Source organism: Phlebotomus papatasi, chromosome 2 (assembly GCF_024763615.1).
Source record: "Phlebotomus papatasi isolate M1 chromosome 2, Ppap_2.1, whole genome shotgun sequence".
NCBI classification, from domain to species: Eukaryota; Metazoa; Arthropoda; class Insecta; order Diptera; family Psychodidae; genus Phlebotomus; species Phlebotomus papatasi.
Genome location: NC_077223.1, coordinates 73143217 through 73159706, shown reverse-complemented (window position 1 = coordinate 73159706; position 16490 = coordinate 73143217). Strand labels below are relative to the sequence as shown.

The following is a 16490-nucleotide window of genomic DNA, read 5'->3' as shown; positions in this document are numbered from 1 at the left end:
TAGTACTTCACCACAACTAAATGATGAAGCAAAAATAAAAAAGATCTGTTATATTTCTCGTAAGAAATTGCTCTCACACTGATGTTTCAACAAAAGCATCTTAATTCAAATCATATTTAAAATTCCACGAATTTGGTATTGAAATTTTCTAAAAAGAATAAATATTTAGATATCACTCATTAAATCTTGTAAGAAAATTCCAAATTTTTTAATCGACCTAGTGTCCAATTAGGTGAGATTCTTAACAATCTCACCTACTATAATCCTAACAAAATTTCATGTCGTCCGATCGACCTCAAATTTGGCCAAAATGTGTTTCGCCACTTCCTGATTCCGAATATATATGTGGCTAAGTTACGTTCCCGGCCGGCCGGCCGGCCGGCCGGCCGCTCTTTGGAGCTTAATAGCTCTTAAACTAAAAAAGATATCGACTTGCGGTTTTCGGCAAAGGTTATATATCGGGTGAAAATTGCAACTTGAAGCATAGACCCCCCACCCCCACCCCTCCTTCCGCCATTTTGAAGACCCCCCTTTTTTTTATTTTCTCAATAGCTCCGCCCCTATGGCATTCAGCGGACTCAAATTTTAGTATGTTATAGCTGGGCCTTAGAGCTTTCCATCAATACCAAACTTAAGGTCCCCCGACCCCCCTGACCCGAGCTATAAGGGTCCAAAAAAAATTTCTTAAAATGGCCATTACTCCGGTTCTAATTGTCAGAATTTAAAAAGTGAGAGCTTTTTGGAAAGCTCTCGTGAAATGCCACTTCCCCTTCTAACATCGCAAGTTCATAAAACCACCGCTAGGGGCGCTTTTTTTAAAAAGAAAATTTTTAAATCTTAAAAGTTAAATAACTCAAAAATTCCATTGTGCATCGGGCTGAAAATTTAGTATGTTGTAGCCGTTGATTATACCTATCAAACAAAAAAAACCTTAAGTCGATCCATAACCCCTGACCCGAGCTATAAGGGGTCAAAGTTCGAACATTGACCGGCCTCTATCTCCGGTTCTAATTAACATATCGACATAAATTTTACCTTTTTGGTTTCGTCTCGATGAGCACTTTCAGATGGAAGTTCAAAAAGTCACTACAGGTGGCGCTGTGATAGCGTCAAAATTCATCGAAATTCAAAGTCACTTTTCTCAAAAACGGCATTGTGCAAGTTAATGAAATTTTAGTATGTTGTAGTCCAGTCTAGGACGTTTCCAAAATGGTGCGTATGTGCGCTGTGGTTTCAATAGAACCGGAGATATGAGGGGTCAAAGTTCACAAAATTTAAAAAATCATATCTCCGGTTCTATGTGACCGATTTTGATGAATGAGGGCTTAAACGAAAGATCTCACCAAATACTACAACTTTCTAGAACATTTGAACTTCGTGGGACCAACACCAGGGGCGCCACAGTCAAAAAACGAATTTCAATATCACATAACCTCAATTATCTCGACTGTCGCTGAACCGATTTTGATGATTACTTCGACATAATTGTAGAGGACATTTGTCTCTACATTTCGTCCATACATCATTTTCCGGTCAGACTACGCTATCACTCCGATTTTGCCGTTTAAGTGTGAAAAAATTGATTTTTCCCATAATAACGCTTTGAAATCACTCAGATGCCAATTTGACTGCCTCTACTCCACCAAGACACTTAAAATAGGGTTTTAAATGGAAAGTCCCACAGAATACAACAATTCTTTGATATAGTTGAAGTTCAACAAATGACTACTTGGGGCACTCTGATGGATGAAAAAACGAGTTAAGAAACAAAAAACCTCGATTATCTTGGCTTCTGAGTAATCGATGAGATCATGTTCTATGGAAAAATTATAGAGAACATTCTGGTCTACATTTCACCCATATAACACTTTTCTGTCAGTTCATCCAAATCCTTGATATTTTGGTTTAAATACAAAATTTGTATAATTTCACGAATTTTATTCAAGATAACTGAATGGCGTCTCCCAACTTCAGCTCTAAATCGAATTTGCATGCACTCCGAGTTAGCTCACGTTAAGAATCTCACCTAAATAAGCCGGTTAGGATTATCTGTCCCTTTCCAAAACCAATTCAAGTTTTTGTTACCTTCATTTCAAATGTGTTACTTAAACCTTTACAAGCGGTTTATCGTATTTGCTTTTCCCAAAATTAATCTGTTTAAAAAATGTTTAAAATTTAATAAGAATGTGGTCATGAATTTGACTATAATTTTGGACACCTTGCTTGACATTCTGGACACTTTGCTTGAAATTTTGAACAGCTAATCCCCACAATAAGATGCTCATTGTTGTCCATATCAAGAACTAAACTTATCAACACTTTCTATATATAAGTCATTAAAGAATGTCGCGGATTCACGCATTCTCTTGCCTTTCCGGGACTCTTTTAAGGCTTTTGCACTACATTTCGTTTGTCTGTTTCTTTAGCCATTTATACAACCTAGTCATTATAAAAGCTACAAGTCTAAAATTGAGAAAAAAGCACCTGTCCAAAATAATAAGTATCACCCCTCTGACTGGTGAATCTCTGACAAAATTATTCATTTTTTCTTCCGAAAAACGTCACAAGGGAAATTCCAATTCAGGTTTAATGAACAAATCACTATTAATGTGAATTAACACTCAATGAATATTTAATAATATGTATCACTTAAAAATATTAAAGAAAATTTAGTAGTACTTCACCACAACTAAATGATGAAGCAAAAATAAAAAAGATCTGTTATATTTCTCGTAAGAAATTGCTCTCACACTGATGTTTCAACAAAAGCATCTTAATTCAAATCATATTTAAAATTCCACGAATTTGGTATTGAAATTTTCTAAAAAGAATAAATATTTAGATATCACTCATTAAATCTTGTAAGAAAATTCCATATTTTTTAATCGACCTAGTGTCCAATTTTTTACCCTCTATGTGTCCAAAATTACAAGCTGTCCCTAAATACAAGCAGTTCTCATATATGCTGTGTGAATTGATATAATATGAGTTATCGTAAAGACGTTTTAAAGGTAATTTTAATAATTCTGTGTTATTGTGTACCTGAAGCAATATTTTACATAATATTGCTAGACATACTTTTTATAACGAATTGAGCAAATTATCAGTTTATCATTTAAAGCCTAACGATAATGTTGTGGTCTGCAGATGGAAGAAGATCTGTAATAAAGAATTTTTATTGATTTATGAAGCAGTACTAAATTTTATGGTGCAAACTATGCAAGTCGATTTTTTTTAATTCAATGGCTCAGTATATATATCAGTGATGTTCGTAATTTCTTGTTCTTCAGTTTTTTTCTAACGATCTAGTGAAGACAACGTGTTTCAGGAGTTACCATGTATCATTGTTCAAGATTTGCTGGGAAAGTGGCTGTTTTATCAGCATCTTCGGAAGGGTTAGTTCAATTTCAAATCTTCAATGCACTTGTTTCTTTTTGGCTAACTACCATCCTGCATTCTATTAGTCGCGTGATAAATGTTAATTATATTAGGTTTCTGAATTTTCTTTAAGGATGGGATTAGCAATCGCAAGGAGATTAGGGCAAGAAAAGGCTAAAGTGGTTGTGAGTTCTAGAAACATGGATAATGTGAATAAAGCAGTAGAAACTCTTAAGAAAGAGAATATCGAAGTGGTTGGAGTAAAGTGCCATATTTCTAATCCTGAAGAGAGGACCAATCTTATTCAGGACGCTGTGAAACACTTTGGAGGAATTGATATTCTTATGATCAATGCTGGAGTCAATCCTCACGTTGGCAATTTGGTTGACTGTCCTGAAAGTGCCTGGGATAAAGCTTTTGATGTTAATGTTAAAGGACCTTTCCTTTTGGCTAAGGAAATAATTCCTTTAATGAAGAAACGAGGTGGAGGTAGTATGCTCTTCATGTCCACTGTATCAGTATACAAGGATGCAGTCGTAAGCAATGATTTTTAATAATTAAATACATTCTCCGCAATTAAGAAATTGGCTATGTCATCATAACTTTTTAGGGCCTTGGTCTATATGCTTCTTCTAAGACCTGTTTATTACGCCTAACTAAACATCTTGCAATGGAATTGGCGCAAGATAATATCAGAGTAAATTGTGTGGCTCCAGGACCAATAGATACAACATTTATAAGTGAAGTAAGCAAAATTAATTAAAGTCGTTGTATTAGCAGTGCAACACTTCAAACAAAATATACAAAATAATCATTTTTTTTATAATTCCAGTACTCTAAAACAGAGTTCTTCAAACGAAGCATTGTAAATGATGTACCCATGCAGAGAGTGGGTCGCACTGAGGAAGTAGCAGGGACTGCAGCATTCCTTCTATCAGACGATGCCAGCTATATTACTGGAGAAACAATTCCAATTGCAGGAGGATTGCAGACTCGTCTTTAAACATCTGATAAACCGATGTGAATCCTTATCTTCCGTAATTTATGTATTTCTTCATGTGACTTTACCAACATGACTCTACACACTCAACATATAGAAATCTATGTAGTGCAGATAGTGATAAAATGTATATTAAACTGGACCCATTATAAACTTATTAAAGCACAAACAAATCGTGATTTAACATTTCTATTTCTTTCCTGATGAAGTCGATAAAGGTGAGTGATTGAGATAATTTTTTGATCTTCTTACCAAGAGGGTAATTCTTTTTGATAAGAAATGAGAGAGAAAATATTTACCGAGGAAGACCGGAGTTTTTAAGATTATTACACCAATTAGTTTTGAAATTAACGAGAGTAAAGTTTTCACTGAAACTTTATTGCGAATGATAAGATTATGGGAACTTAGAGTTTCGACAGAGCAGAAGCTTAAGCCTAGAGTCGCATTAGTATAAATTTATGGACATGTAGTTTAACAATTATTTCGATTAATTACACCAATCCGCCTCTAGGCCAATATACAGGTCCCCACGCAGGCTATTACCTCTAGATCAGTATTACATTGTTTTCAAATTCTGTCTCTAAAACTCACAAATCGCAAAGAGCAAAGAAAAATGTTGAGAAAAGTGTACAAATGAGTGAATTATTTTGCTCTTATGGAACAATAATACTAATTTTAGTCAAGTAATAAAGATTGCGATAATTGTTATCTCTCTTATAACTTTGATATTTTGCCAATTTTGTTTTATTACTCCATAAAATGAAGTATTTATACTCAAAAAAGTTATGTAAGTTGTTTTCTAGAGAAGAGTCAATATCGGGACAAGGTGGCTGAAGCAAATGTAGGATCTTGTCTTGGAAAGTCTCGAGTTCTACCTCTAACGTCTTCCTTAAATTAAATAAGTCAGTCACACCATTGAGGTGTCTTCAGACTAGAGGTTTAGCCCAGTTCCCGAAGGTCTCAATATTCTAAACATGAAGCAATTTTATTGGTTCTCTGAGAGAAATCCGAAAAAGTTAAAATAACATTCCGGAAATGTTAATTTTACCCTGCAATATTGATCCGAAATCGGTGTAAATATTATGCTTTTTAGGTGTATTAGGGGTAAAAGTTACCCTTTTTCATATTAATTTTACCCTTAAAAAGGTGTAAAATTAACATTAAAAAATGTTGATATATTTTACACCCAAAAAGTGTTAAAGTTACGAGGAAAAAAAGTTAATCGCACCCCTTTTTCTCAGTGTTGATCAGAATCTAATGGACCATTTACTCTTATTATCCAATCCTAAGTCAAAATTTTCCAAAAAAATCTTGAGTTATACAGAGAGTGGGGTCGTTCTGAGGAAGTAGCGGGAACTGCAGCATTCCTTCTATCAGATGAAGCCAGCTATATTACTGGAGAAACAATTCCAATTGCAGGTGGAATATGGAGTCGTCTTTAAGAAGGGAAAAGCCTGAATTATGAGGTCAAGTAGCTGTTTTTTCACGATTTTCTTTGAATGAGGAGATAAAGATTAAGCTTCATGACATTTTTAGTTATACATGTTTCAAGTGATTAAATTGTTTTATCTCGAAAAAAATATTGCAATGAGAAGTTGCACTAATCCCGAGTTGCACGCATTTTGAGGTTTCCTGTAGAGAATCTCAGCTACCATGAGCTTATCTGGGCTTCTTACCAATTTTGCATTACTGTTTAGGTAAAATGAAGTAATTAAAAAGTTTTTCAAACATTTTATGATTAAAGAACGATCCAAGACCGACAGATTTCCTGTTGCTTGCAGATGTTTACTAAAAGTAATCACAGTGGGACCTCGATAGAGTCAACTCCCAATAAAGTCAATCTGCAACAGAGTCAACAGCCTTTTTTTACTCTACGGACTCCGTTAGAGTCAACGACCTAAATAGAGTCCCGATAGAGTCAACTTTTCCTTTATTATTGAATTAATAATATTATATATTTTATTATGATTTTTTCGAAATTAAAATCAGTGTTTTGGTGTATCAATATAACGTTTTTAACACAAGAAAAACATTTATGTAAATACATGGTAATATTATGATAAAATTCGTGTCTTAACCATGTAATCATTTTCCAACAAAATAATTTTCTTTTCGTGATTTTAAGCTTTTCGACTGATTGAAAATGCTTTTGTCTTTTCCCTCTTATATATTTAAAAGCAATATAAGGAATTTTGAGCCATTATTAGTTTGGAAGTGAATAATATTATTGCACAAACAAAAAATATGAACTTATCTCCCTAATCTCCAAAGAAAATTTGGATCAAAAACAAAAATAAGCAACATAACATTAAAATTTGTAAGGAAAAAATGGTTAAAACTTCCTTTTTTTGTACACTTAAGATTTAAGTGCTGAATGGTTAAAGATATTGACTTGGAGTCTTTGGACAACCCACCATAAGTCAACTAGAGGATTATCAATACATCCCTCATTTCCACCCCATCTCGTTAACAGGCCTGGAAATAATTATTTGACTCTATCGAGGTCCCACTGTAATTACTTGTTAGGAAGTTTTGCGCTGTTGTACATTATTTATTGAACATACATACTCTCAATATTCCTTTTGTGTAATTATAAAGCTTTTATGCCTTAAGAACGAATTTTATTATCAATTTAATTTTATTAAAGCTCGTGTACTAAAATAAATGAGTAATGAAATGAAAGAAGCAGTATACAGTATAGCTTTTCCTCGATATATTATTCTTAGATAAATAATTAGATAATTTCATTTAATTTATTAAAAAAACAATTGTAGAAAGAGTACTTCGCAGATTGTTCGAAATTTGATGTAATGCCGTGAAGTTTGTTTTGTTTTAAATTATTTAGATTTTTATCACACTCATAAGTTCGAGTATTTCGTAAAGTTTTTTCTACTTTACCATTCTTGCTTTTATATTTTAGCTGAAATTCTTTATTAGTTGGGATTCTTTACAATCTCAGCTTTTGTGGTCAAAGTGAAATCCGACCTCGTCAGATCGGGCCACAAATTTTGGATTTACACGTTTTGATACTCATAGATCACACACTCATAGATCTTCAAAAGTGTCCTAATCAAATGTGCCTCACTTTCCTCTAATTGACAATAATTTTTGAACCGATAAATATCACATTTACCTAAAAGGACATAGTAATACCAGTAATAAATACAATCGATTTCTGAAAATAAAATGAATTACTGATTCATTACTAATTTTGAAAAGCAAACAGTTTCACGTCCGAATTTCTTTATAATTCGGATGACATTTCGCCCCAAATGCCCAATTAACCCTTTAAGGACGATAGAGAAAATAATTTTTCCTGACTACCTGAAGTTATTTCTTTCTAATGTTTGTACATAATCACGAAGTTGAAAGATGTAGGAATCTAGGATATTTTTTGAAAATCTCCAGCTACTTGCTATATAAAAAATATTTAAGCTCAAAAATGATGAATTTTCAAATTTTCACATTGGTGCTTGAATTTTAATATTTTTAATATTTCTAATTTTTTTTTAAGCAAAAACCTCTTGGGACTAGAAATTGCAATAACTATACAAAATATATCTAAACAAAGTAAAAATTATAGTTTGATGGTATTTTCAGGAAAGCTTTATAATTTTCATGGGTCATATATGACCCAATCGTCCATAAAGGTAAAAAAAAATACCGAATGGATTTCCAAGTTTTGAGGTCAGAATGTTTCATGTTTTTGTTTATGTGTGCGCAAAATAGTCAATTATTCGTGTAATATTGTGTGATAATATCAATTAGCTGAGATTTCCCAGTGAAATACTGACTGAAGCAGGTAATATTTTGATAATTTATAAAATACTTCTACGTAAATGTTGTAAATTCATAACTTTTTACTCTTGTAAATGGCTTCAAAAATTAAAAAAAAAATTTCAAGATCAATGACCACGAAATCATCCACATAATGCCCAGACGACAATTTTATCCTGAACGAAAGTGACAAATTATACTTTGAACAAGACGTGGATGAAGTGGACTTTGAATTTTTTATCGAGGACGCATCAACGCCGGAAGAACTCCCGGATTCACAACAATGTGCAACTGTACGTCTGAAATTCGCAGAGACAACTAACATTGCACCTACCCATTACCATGAAACCTGTTTTGAAGAAAACTGAGGAAAGGCGCAGGTGCACATGGTGCTATTAGAAAAAAAAAGGATTATAGGGTAAGTGTGTCAAATTCCGGCCAGCTTGCAATTTCGGCCACCTTTTTTGTTCCTCGAATTTCCATGAATTTTTAGTTTTTACATACTTTAGAGATTATACAATGCAAAAGAATAACAAAAAATGTAGCTTCGACAAACTAGATGACGCGAAAAAGGGATTGGAAGAATTCCCGAAGGGCAAGGAACTATGAGAATGAAGGTGGCCGAAATAAGGCACCAAAGCTATGTCTAAATTTTTATTCATTTTTAAATGTATTAAGAATGATTTTGGAGTAAATAAAGACGATAAACTGTCTACAAAGTTCTAAGCAACACTCCTCAAAAAGATGTAATAAAAAAATATCAATTTCTATCAAAGATATTACATTTCAAACTTGAGACTTTGGCGCTTGCATGCAACTATGCCGAAATTTGGCACACTTACCCTAAGACCAATTGTATTTGTGAGGCATGCGACATTTGTCTCTGTGTTACCAGTACTCGAAATGGTTTCGATTAATATCATAAAGATAAAAATGAAGTAAACATTAATACATTTTTATGATAAAAATTATTATTTTTGTGTACCACTCTTCAAGATTCTTTAAGACCAAAAATTTAATGAGATATTTTTTTAAATTAATTTTTGATTGTTTTCATTTTTACTCGTACTCTAAATAACTCTTTTTATTATTACAAATATATTCAAGTTATTCCTCCTATAAAAATAACAAAGCAAACGAGTAAAATAGTCGTCTGGAAAATTTTGTGCGTTTTTACCTTTACGGACGATTGGGTCATATATGACCCATAGTTTTCCAGAACTTCTAGGGATAGGAAAATTTTTTTCTAACCATAAATCTGTTATTTAGGCTAAAATATCGAGGGAAAATTGATTTCATTGAATTTCGCTTAGCGGAAAGCTTCTCGTCCTTAAAGGAGAAAGGATCTACTGTATGGAGCTGTCGTGGAGGGGCGTGAGGGCTTAATGATGATTTTAGGGTCATGCAAAATTGGTTAAACAGGGAGTGCTCTTGCAGATTGCAAGTCAATATCTCTACCCATTTGGCTGCTAATGTGACTATATACACCTCTACAGCTTAAGCCGAGAGACGGCTTAGCCTTAGTTATTAAGAAACTGATGGAAATTTATTCAAATCATTATTTTGACTATAAGTACGTTGAGCTGTCCCTCGGCATAAGTCGTAAGTGTGTCTACCTAGGGCGTCTGTCTAGGGGGGCATAACGATCTGATAGATAAAAATTATTGCGCTGTTACTGCTCGAACTCAAAGAGAGAGTAGTTATATTATTATTAATCGTCTTTTTTCAACTCGTCACCGTTCTGGAGCTTGGTAAGAGACATCGAATTCCAGTCTTCGATGACTCCCAATAAAAAATCAATATTTCTAGACGTTGTTTTTTCCTACTCCCCACTAATTCCCGGTGCGCTCTATCTCGTTAGTTCGAGCATTCCGCAAAGCTGAGACGATTTGCCATATTTTTTTTTTTTGAATGCCGAAGAGATGTGGAAATAAATTTTGGGGAGTCCGTGAAATCAAGAGATTACATTATTACTCTATGGAATTCGAGTAATAATAAAAACTTAATGAAGAATAAAATTTCTTTTTGCGGATTTAGTGTATAAGTTAAGTGCTCTATAAATACGGTTCATCCTTAGGCTCACGCTTTAGTTTTGCTCTTGTGATCGTTTCTCTAGTAAATTCTCATAAGCTTTACGCGAGAAAATAATGCAATATCTTCCAAGATTTGCTGGAAAAGTTGCTGTTTTATCAGCGTCTACGGATGGGTTAGTTATAAAATTAACAATTTATTATAATAATTAAATTAAGTGTTGTCTGGAAAAATACTATCTCTTCAGAATTGGTCTGGCACTCGCTAGGAGACTAGGGCAAGAGAAGGCTAAAGTTGTTGTGAGTTCTAGAAACATGGATAATGTTAATAAAGCAGTAGAAACTCTCAAGAAAGAGAATATTGAAGTGATCGGAGTAAAGTGTCACATTTCTAATCCCGAAGAGAGATCTAATCTTGTCCAGGAAGCTGTTAAAAATTTTGGCGGGATTGATCTCCTAATGATTAATGCTGGAGTTAGTCCATATATTGGAGATCTTATGGATTGCCCAGAAAGTGCTTGGGATAAAGGTTTCGATGTCAATGTTAAGGGACCCTTCCTCTTGACCAAGGAAGTCATTCCCACAATGAGGAAACGAGGTGCAGGAAGCATTCTTTTCATGGCAACTTCTCTTATTTACAAGGATGTTCCTGTAAATATGAACATTAGTACTAAATGGTTTTTTTTTGGTAAAAAAAAATTATCTTTCAGTATATGGGTGTTTATACTTCTTCGAAATCCAGTTTATTGCGATTAACTAAACAATTTGCAATGGAATTGGCAAAGGATAATATTAGGGTGAATTGTGTAGCTCCAGGACCAGTTAATACTGCTTTTCTAACAGAAGTAGGATTATTTAAAAATTGAAATATATTTATCTAATCTTAATGCACTTTTTTCTCCATTTTTAGATCGCTAAAACAGAACTTTGCCAGAATATAGTGGAAAATGAGATACCTATGAAAAGGATAGGACGTCCTGAAGAAATTGCAGCACCTGCGGCTTTTCTTCTCTCAGATGAAGCCAGTTACATAACTGGAGAAACAATTGTAATTGCAGGTGGATTGCAGAGCCGTCTTTAGTATATAATTTTGAACAAGAAAGGAAATTTCAATTTGAGAGCAAAAAAATTGTTCAGAATAATAAACTTTTTTTTTATTTAAGCATTAATCACTTTTAATTAAATTGGTGACAAAAATGTTCTACCCGTTAATTAATAAACTTTTTGCGTGTGGTAAGTCATTGAAGACACGATAATAAAGTCGGTCTATATTGAAGAGTTTTTCTTACACTAGTAAACGGAATTTATTTCAATATGGACATAAATTTCTCTAGTGTGTTGAGGTCATTACGTAATGGATAAAAATATTATTTTTGCTTTTTCTCAAACTTGAATAGTTACATTATGTTACCGTAGTGATTATAATACGGAAATAAAAATAAAAATATTATTTTAAGTGGATTAGTCATAAACGATCCAGATAGCGAAGCGCCCGGATTAACACACTTGACTGTAACTAAATTAATCATGAATGCTATACACTTTAACCTATTCTTAATAGTTTTGAGTACAAAAGGTTAACCAAAGGAAAAAAGTTCATAGGAATCGGTAAATAAACATTAGAATTAGAGATAGGGAATATAAATGGCGGATACAGGGTAAAAAGCCTAGTCAGCAAACTGTTAAAGAGGCCCCAGGATACCAAGAACAAAATTGGGAACGGGGGAAGCACTAAGCGCTACATCTTGTCTTATGTTCAGTATAGATTGAGGTGCCCATCATTCAGGATTGATAAAGATACTCTATTATTAGTGTCAAGGGTGTACCCAGGATTTTATAAAGAAGGGATGGTGGCAGTATTATTCCCAAAAGAATTTTTTTTCAAACACAAAGAACAAGAACTTTCTCGAAAATGTGCAAACAAAATGCCCAATTTTTATGAATTTGATCTTATTTAAAATGATTGAAAACTTTATTAGGACCTTTTGGAAAAAGAAATCCACTTAGGAACTGTTCTTTGAGAAAATTTAATTTTTATTCCACATCTGTGCCGCTTTAGACAGATTTAAATAAAGCGGTACAAAAACGTTCTCATGAATTTGAGTAGTTTTTTAGTAACGGAAATTACATAGCTTAAGAATGATGTCCCAAAAGGATATTCTTAAAACCAAAAAGGCTTTTATACTTTATAAGGCAGGGGTGTGCAAAAACCGTTTGAAACCGAATAAACGTCAAAATTATGTAGGTTTGTTCAATTTTCATTTTGACATTTTTTCGGTTTCAAACGGTTCTTGCACACCTCTGTTATAATTTGATAAATCTTATTTTAGCCCGATTTTGATGACTTAAAGTGGTTCAGGTAGCTTATAAATATTTTTCAATAGTTTTTCATAAATAAATATTAGGTGAGATTGTTAAGAATCTCACCTAATACATATTAGCTCTTCTTTTTGTTTTACGGGAAAAGATCAAAATTAACTTCAGTTTTCTTTTTAAAACTTCCTTGGGAAGATTACAATACACTTTCTGTTTAATATTCATCATAAATCCGTTTATACTTAATTTTTTATTAATTCAAATTATTTGCTAAGAAGAGAGAACACTTTCACAAATAATCTCAAAAACGTTTAAAATATTTCCAAACTGGCTTTTCTTGGGTCGAAATTCCGATAAATAAAACAAAAATGTTCTCTTAAAATTGAAAATTGAATTTAAATTTCGGCTATTTTCATAAGCTGCAAGATGATTGCTAAAGGCTAAAAAGACTTTTCCTTGAAAAAAAAAAAAAATGGCGGGAAATCGATCAAAAAATGGAACAGAAAATGCTCTTTTTTAGAGTCAGTCTCTTATTAGAGTTTATTTGGTTTCATCTTAAAACCTTATTAAAAACTTTTTTCAAAAATTCAATTCAAACTCTATTTTAATTATTTTTGGACCTTCTCTTAAACGCCTATTTTGAAAATTTTAAGAATTAGAGTTTGCTGAATTTTGCACAACACTTTAAATATCATTAAATGATTCTGGTTTTTTTTTTAAATCCATAAGATCCAACAAAAGGCACTTCAAAATATCAAACACGCCTTAGGCGAAAATGTTCTTCAGGTGAGCTAAATCTTAATATTCCTGAATTATTTTTGGTTGTAAGTATACTTCTATTTATTGATTTTTATTTAATACCGTATTTAATATCGGTTCAATTTTAGAATCGAATAGCAAATTCAAACTTTAAAATCTGCAATACTAAAGAGACCGCATGATTAAAATTAAGTGTCTTACCGTGCTATCTTACTAGGATTTTTACAAATTTGTAAATTCAATTTATTTTTCAGATGAATTATTCATATGCATTATTTTGCATTAAAAATCATTTTAATTGATAGATATTCGCTTATTTATTGATATAAACTAATACTTGGCCCACCAAAACATGTTTAAACATGCTAAAATAGAATAAATGTGGTTGCTCAATTAAATTTGAATTCAGCAAATTAAAATGTTAAAATTGCTCAATAATTTCAATTTTATGCAGTTAAACAAGTATCCTTTTGCACCAAATTGTTCTTATTAAATTTATTCGCTCGTAATTAATTATTATTTTTATTAATTTTATTAATTTTATTAATTAGTAATTAATTAAATTTCTCCAAATCGCAGTTGGGATGACTTCATAAGGCTTTTCAACAAAATGTATGAGAGTCTCTTCATGAGCCCCCTTGCCTACAACTCTTTTTTCTGCCTTTGGGGATCCTTCTGCATAATAGATATAAGTGGACTTACAGATAAGTACTATCATACCTTTTTCGGAGTCATTCACAATCAAAAATCTCGCGGCACTATTTAAAATTGAGCAAATTTCTTGCAAAATGTGTCCTGGCTGTGAGAATTTTCAAGTCAATCTAGAAATTTTTTATTGCTCAATTGGCTCAATTGAATTTAAAATTAAATTGTGAAAATCCTAGTGTGATAGCACCGTTATGAGTTAAAAAAAAATATAAAATGTTTAATTCTATGGGGACACTTCCGGTAATCGCCAGTGGAAATTTATTTCACCTCAAGAAGAAAAACAAATTTTCTGTCTTGCCTAGAGCTTTCGATCCGGATGTGGACCTTCTTCAGTGGTCAACTAGACTATGTTTTTTGATTTCCTGAAGTTCGTTATTTTTGGAAAAAATAGAGGATCATCACCAGCAGTAATCAGTAAAGCAGTAAATCTTCCCAAGTGATTACTGCTGATGATGATCCTCTATTTTTCCAAAAATAACGAACTTCAGGAAATCAAAAAACATAGTCTAGTCGACCACTGAAGAAGGTCCACATTCGGACCGAAAGCTCTAGGCAAGACAGAAAATTTGTTTTTCTTTTTGAGGTGAAATAAATTTCCACTGGCGATTACCGGAAGTGTTCATAGAATATCCATTACGCCAGCTCATTATACAACAATAAAATATTTAAATTAACTGTTCAGGAAGGCCCTTTGAGGTAGAGGCTTTGTCAGCATTGCCTCTTTGCTATTCCATGAATTCAAAAGTGCTCCACTTCCCCTTACGGGTTCTCTACCGACTAAGAATGATGTAGTCGAGTTGGAAATTTCAAGACCTTTCAAAAAATCCAATTTTAACCAAATCGGTTGAAAAATAGGCCCTCTACGCCTTGTTAAACTTTGACCTTCGAAAATTCAAGATGGCGATTTTTTTAAGTCAGGTATGTAATGGACGAAATATTCACTTATATTTTGGATCTTTGCCAAACCATATCCAAAAATAAAAAAAAATCGTAGAAGTCGTTTTTGAAATAAACCAAAAAAATGGTTTTGGAGGAAATGAAGGCGGTAGAATGAAAAAAGAAAAACAGCGGAGATATTTTTTTTATTATTCTGAGTCGCTGATATTTATTTTTGTGCAAAAGTTATTGTGCCCAACGCACAATAACTTTTGTTTAGTAAACACATGTTTTGGACATTTCAATGAGAGTGAGTGAGATTTAGATCTAGTCATCTCGCTCTATCTCATGGGAAATTTTGAAAACATGTTTACAAAACAAAAGTTATTGTGCGCTGAGCTTTATGACCAGCGCACAATAACTTTTGTTTGTAAACATATTTTCAAAATTTCCCATGAGAGTGAGCGAGATAACTAGATCTAGATCTCATTCACTCTCATTGAAATGTCAAAAACATGTTTACAAAACAAAAGTTATTGTGCGTTGGGCATTATAAGTTCAATCAGCAAATCAGCAAAGGAACACTCCCAGCGTTTGCTCCTGAAGTTTGAAATCAACCATAAGACGGCGGTGGACTCATAGGGAACGGAATGATTAAAAATTAAAAGAACATAAAATTGGATTTGTCCAATATTAAAAATTAAAAGAAAATAAAATCTAATCCAATCTAAAAAGGAAAAGAAAAATGCAGTGTTAGTGTAAGATATTAATTTAATAAAAAATCGATATTACAATGAAATTGTTTAGATCTTCACCCAACCATTGTTCTTTTTCTTCCCCGGGCCCGGACTTCTTCATACTTAGCCACTGCAGATTCCGAGTTCTTTCGATTCTCCTCCTTATACGCCCTCATAATTGCTGAAAAGAGCTTTGGGGCTCCACTATGAGTGCTTAGAAGAGCCCTCTCTAAAACATAGAGATCGACTCCTTTCGCTTCGTTGTTGTTGTTCCCTTTAGATAAGCCAAAATCTATCATCACCAGTTCCTTCTGACCATCCTCCCTCGGTACCATTAGCATATTTGAAGTTGTGAGATCACCATGTATTAAATTATTCTCGTGCATTTTGCCCAGAATCTTCCCAATATTCATAGCAAGTTCTTCCAATTTCTTCTCTGCTTCCACTGCATCTTCTTCTGAAGAAATCAACCTATTTATATAGTCTTTAGCAGTTTCAGCCTCTTCGAAGTATTCCATATAGATCTTACGATCATTGAGATCATGCCCAAAGACCTTTGGAGTACGAATACCAAGCCCAGCACACTTTCCTATCGCTTTTACTTCAGCTCTGATTCTCTCCTTCGTCAGCTGTGCATCGAGTTCCGGATGCCGGTATTTCTTCTGGAAGCGTTCTTTCACCAAACATTTCTCCCCTTTATACTCTCCAATGTACAATTTACCTTCCGCACCTTGTTTTATCACCTGACACGACATAATTTCACGAATTTTTGGGCAAAAAACCAAAGTTAAAGAAACGTGTTTTTTGTAAACAAACAAAGTGACAATTAAAGGGGAAGGTCGAAATTCCGGAAAAATTTCCTCAATAAAATGTGCTATAAAATTTAAATTTTCATAGAAAAACACGGTT

At 33.1% G+C, this 16490-nt stretch overlaps 3 protein-coding genes across 3 annotated transcripts; 2 read left to right on the top strand and 1 right to left on the bottom strand.

The window, feature by feature from the left end:
- Positions 1–3281: 3281 nt before the first annotated feature.
- On the top strand, positions 3282–4554 carry LOC129804359 (dehydrogenase/reductase SDR family member 4-like). Its single transcript, XM_055851608.1, has 4 exons — positions 3282–3395; positions 3512–3914; positions 3989–4123; positions 4211–4554. The coding sequence occupies exons 1-4, from the start codon at positions 3337–3339 to the stop codon at positions 4379–4381; spliced, it is 768 nt and encodes a 255-aa protein (XP_055707583.1). The 5' UTR covers positions 3282–3336; the 3' UTR covers positions 4382–4554.
- Positions 4555–10302: 5748 nt separating this feature from the next.
- On the top strand, positions 10303–11266 carry LOC129801031 (dehydrogenase/reductase SDR family member 4-like). Its single transcript, XM_055845788.1, has 4 exons — positions 10303–10361; positions 10434–10836; positions 10896–11030; positions 11096–11266. The coding sequence occupies exons 1-4, from the start codon at positions 10303–10305 to the stop codon at positions 11264–11266; spliced, it is 768 nt and encodes a 255-aa protein (XP_055701763.1).
- Positions 11267–15599: 4333 nt separating this feature from the next.
- LOC129804366 (EKC/KEOPS complex subunit bud32) lies at positions 15600–16401 on the bottom strand. The gene has a single exon (XM_055851618.1). The coding sequence runs from the start codon at positions 16334–16336 to the stop codon at positions 15656–15658; it is 681 nt and encodes a 226-aa protein (XP_055707593.1). The 5' UTR covers positions 16337–16401; the 3' UTR covers positions 15600–15655.
- Positions 16402–16490: the final 89 nt, after the last annotated feature.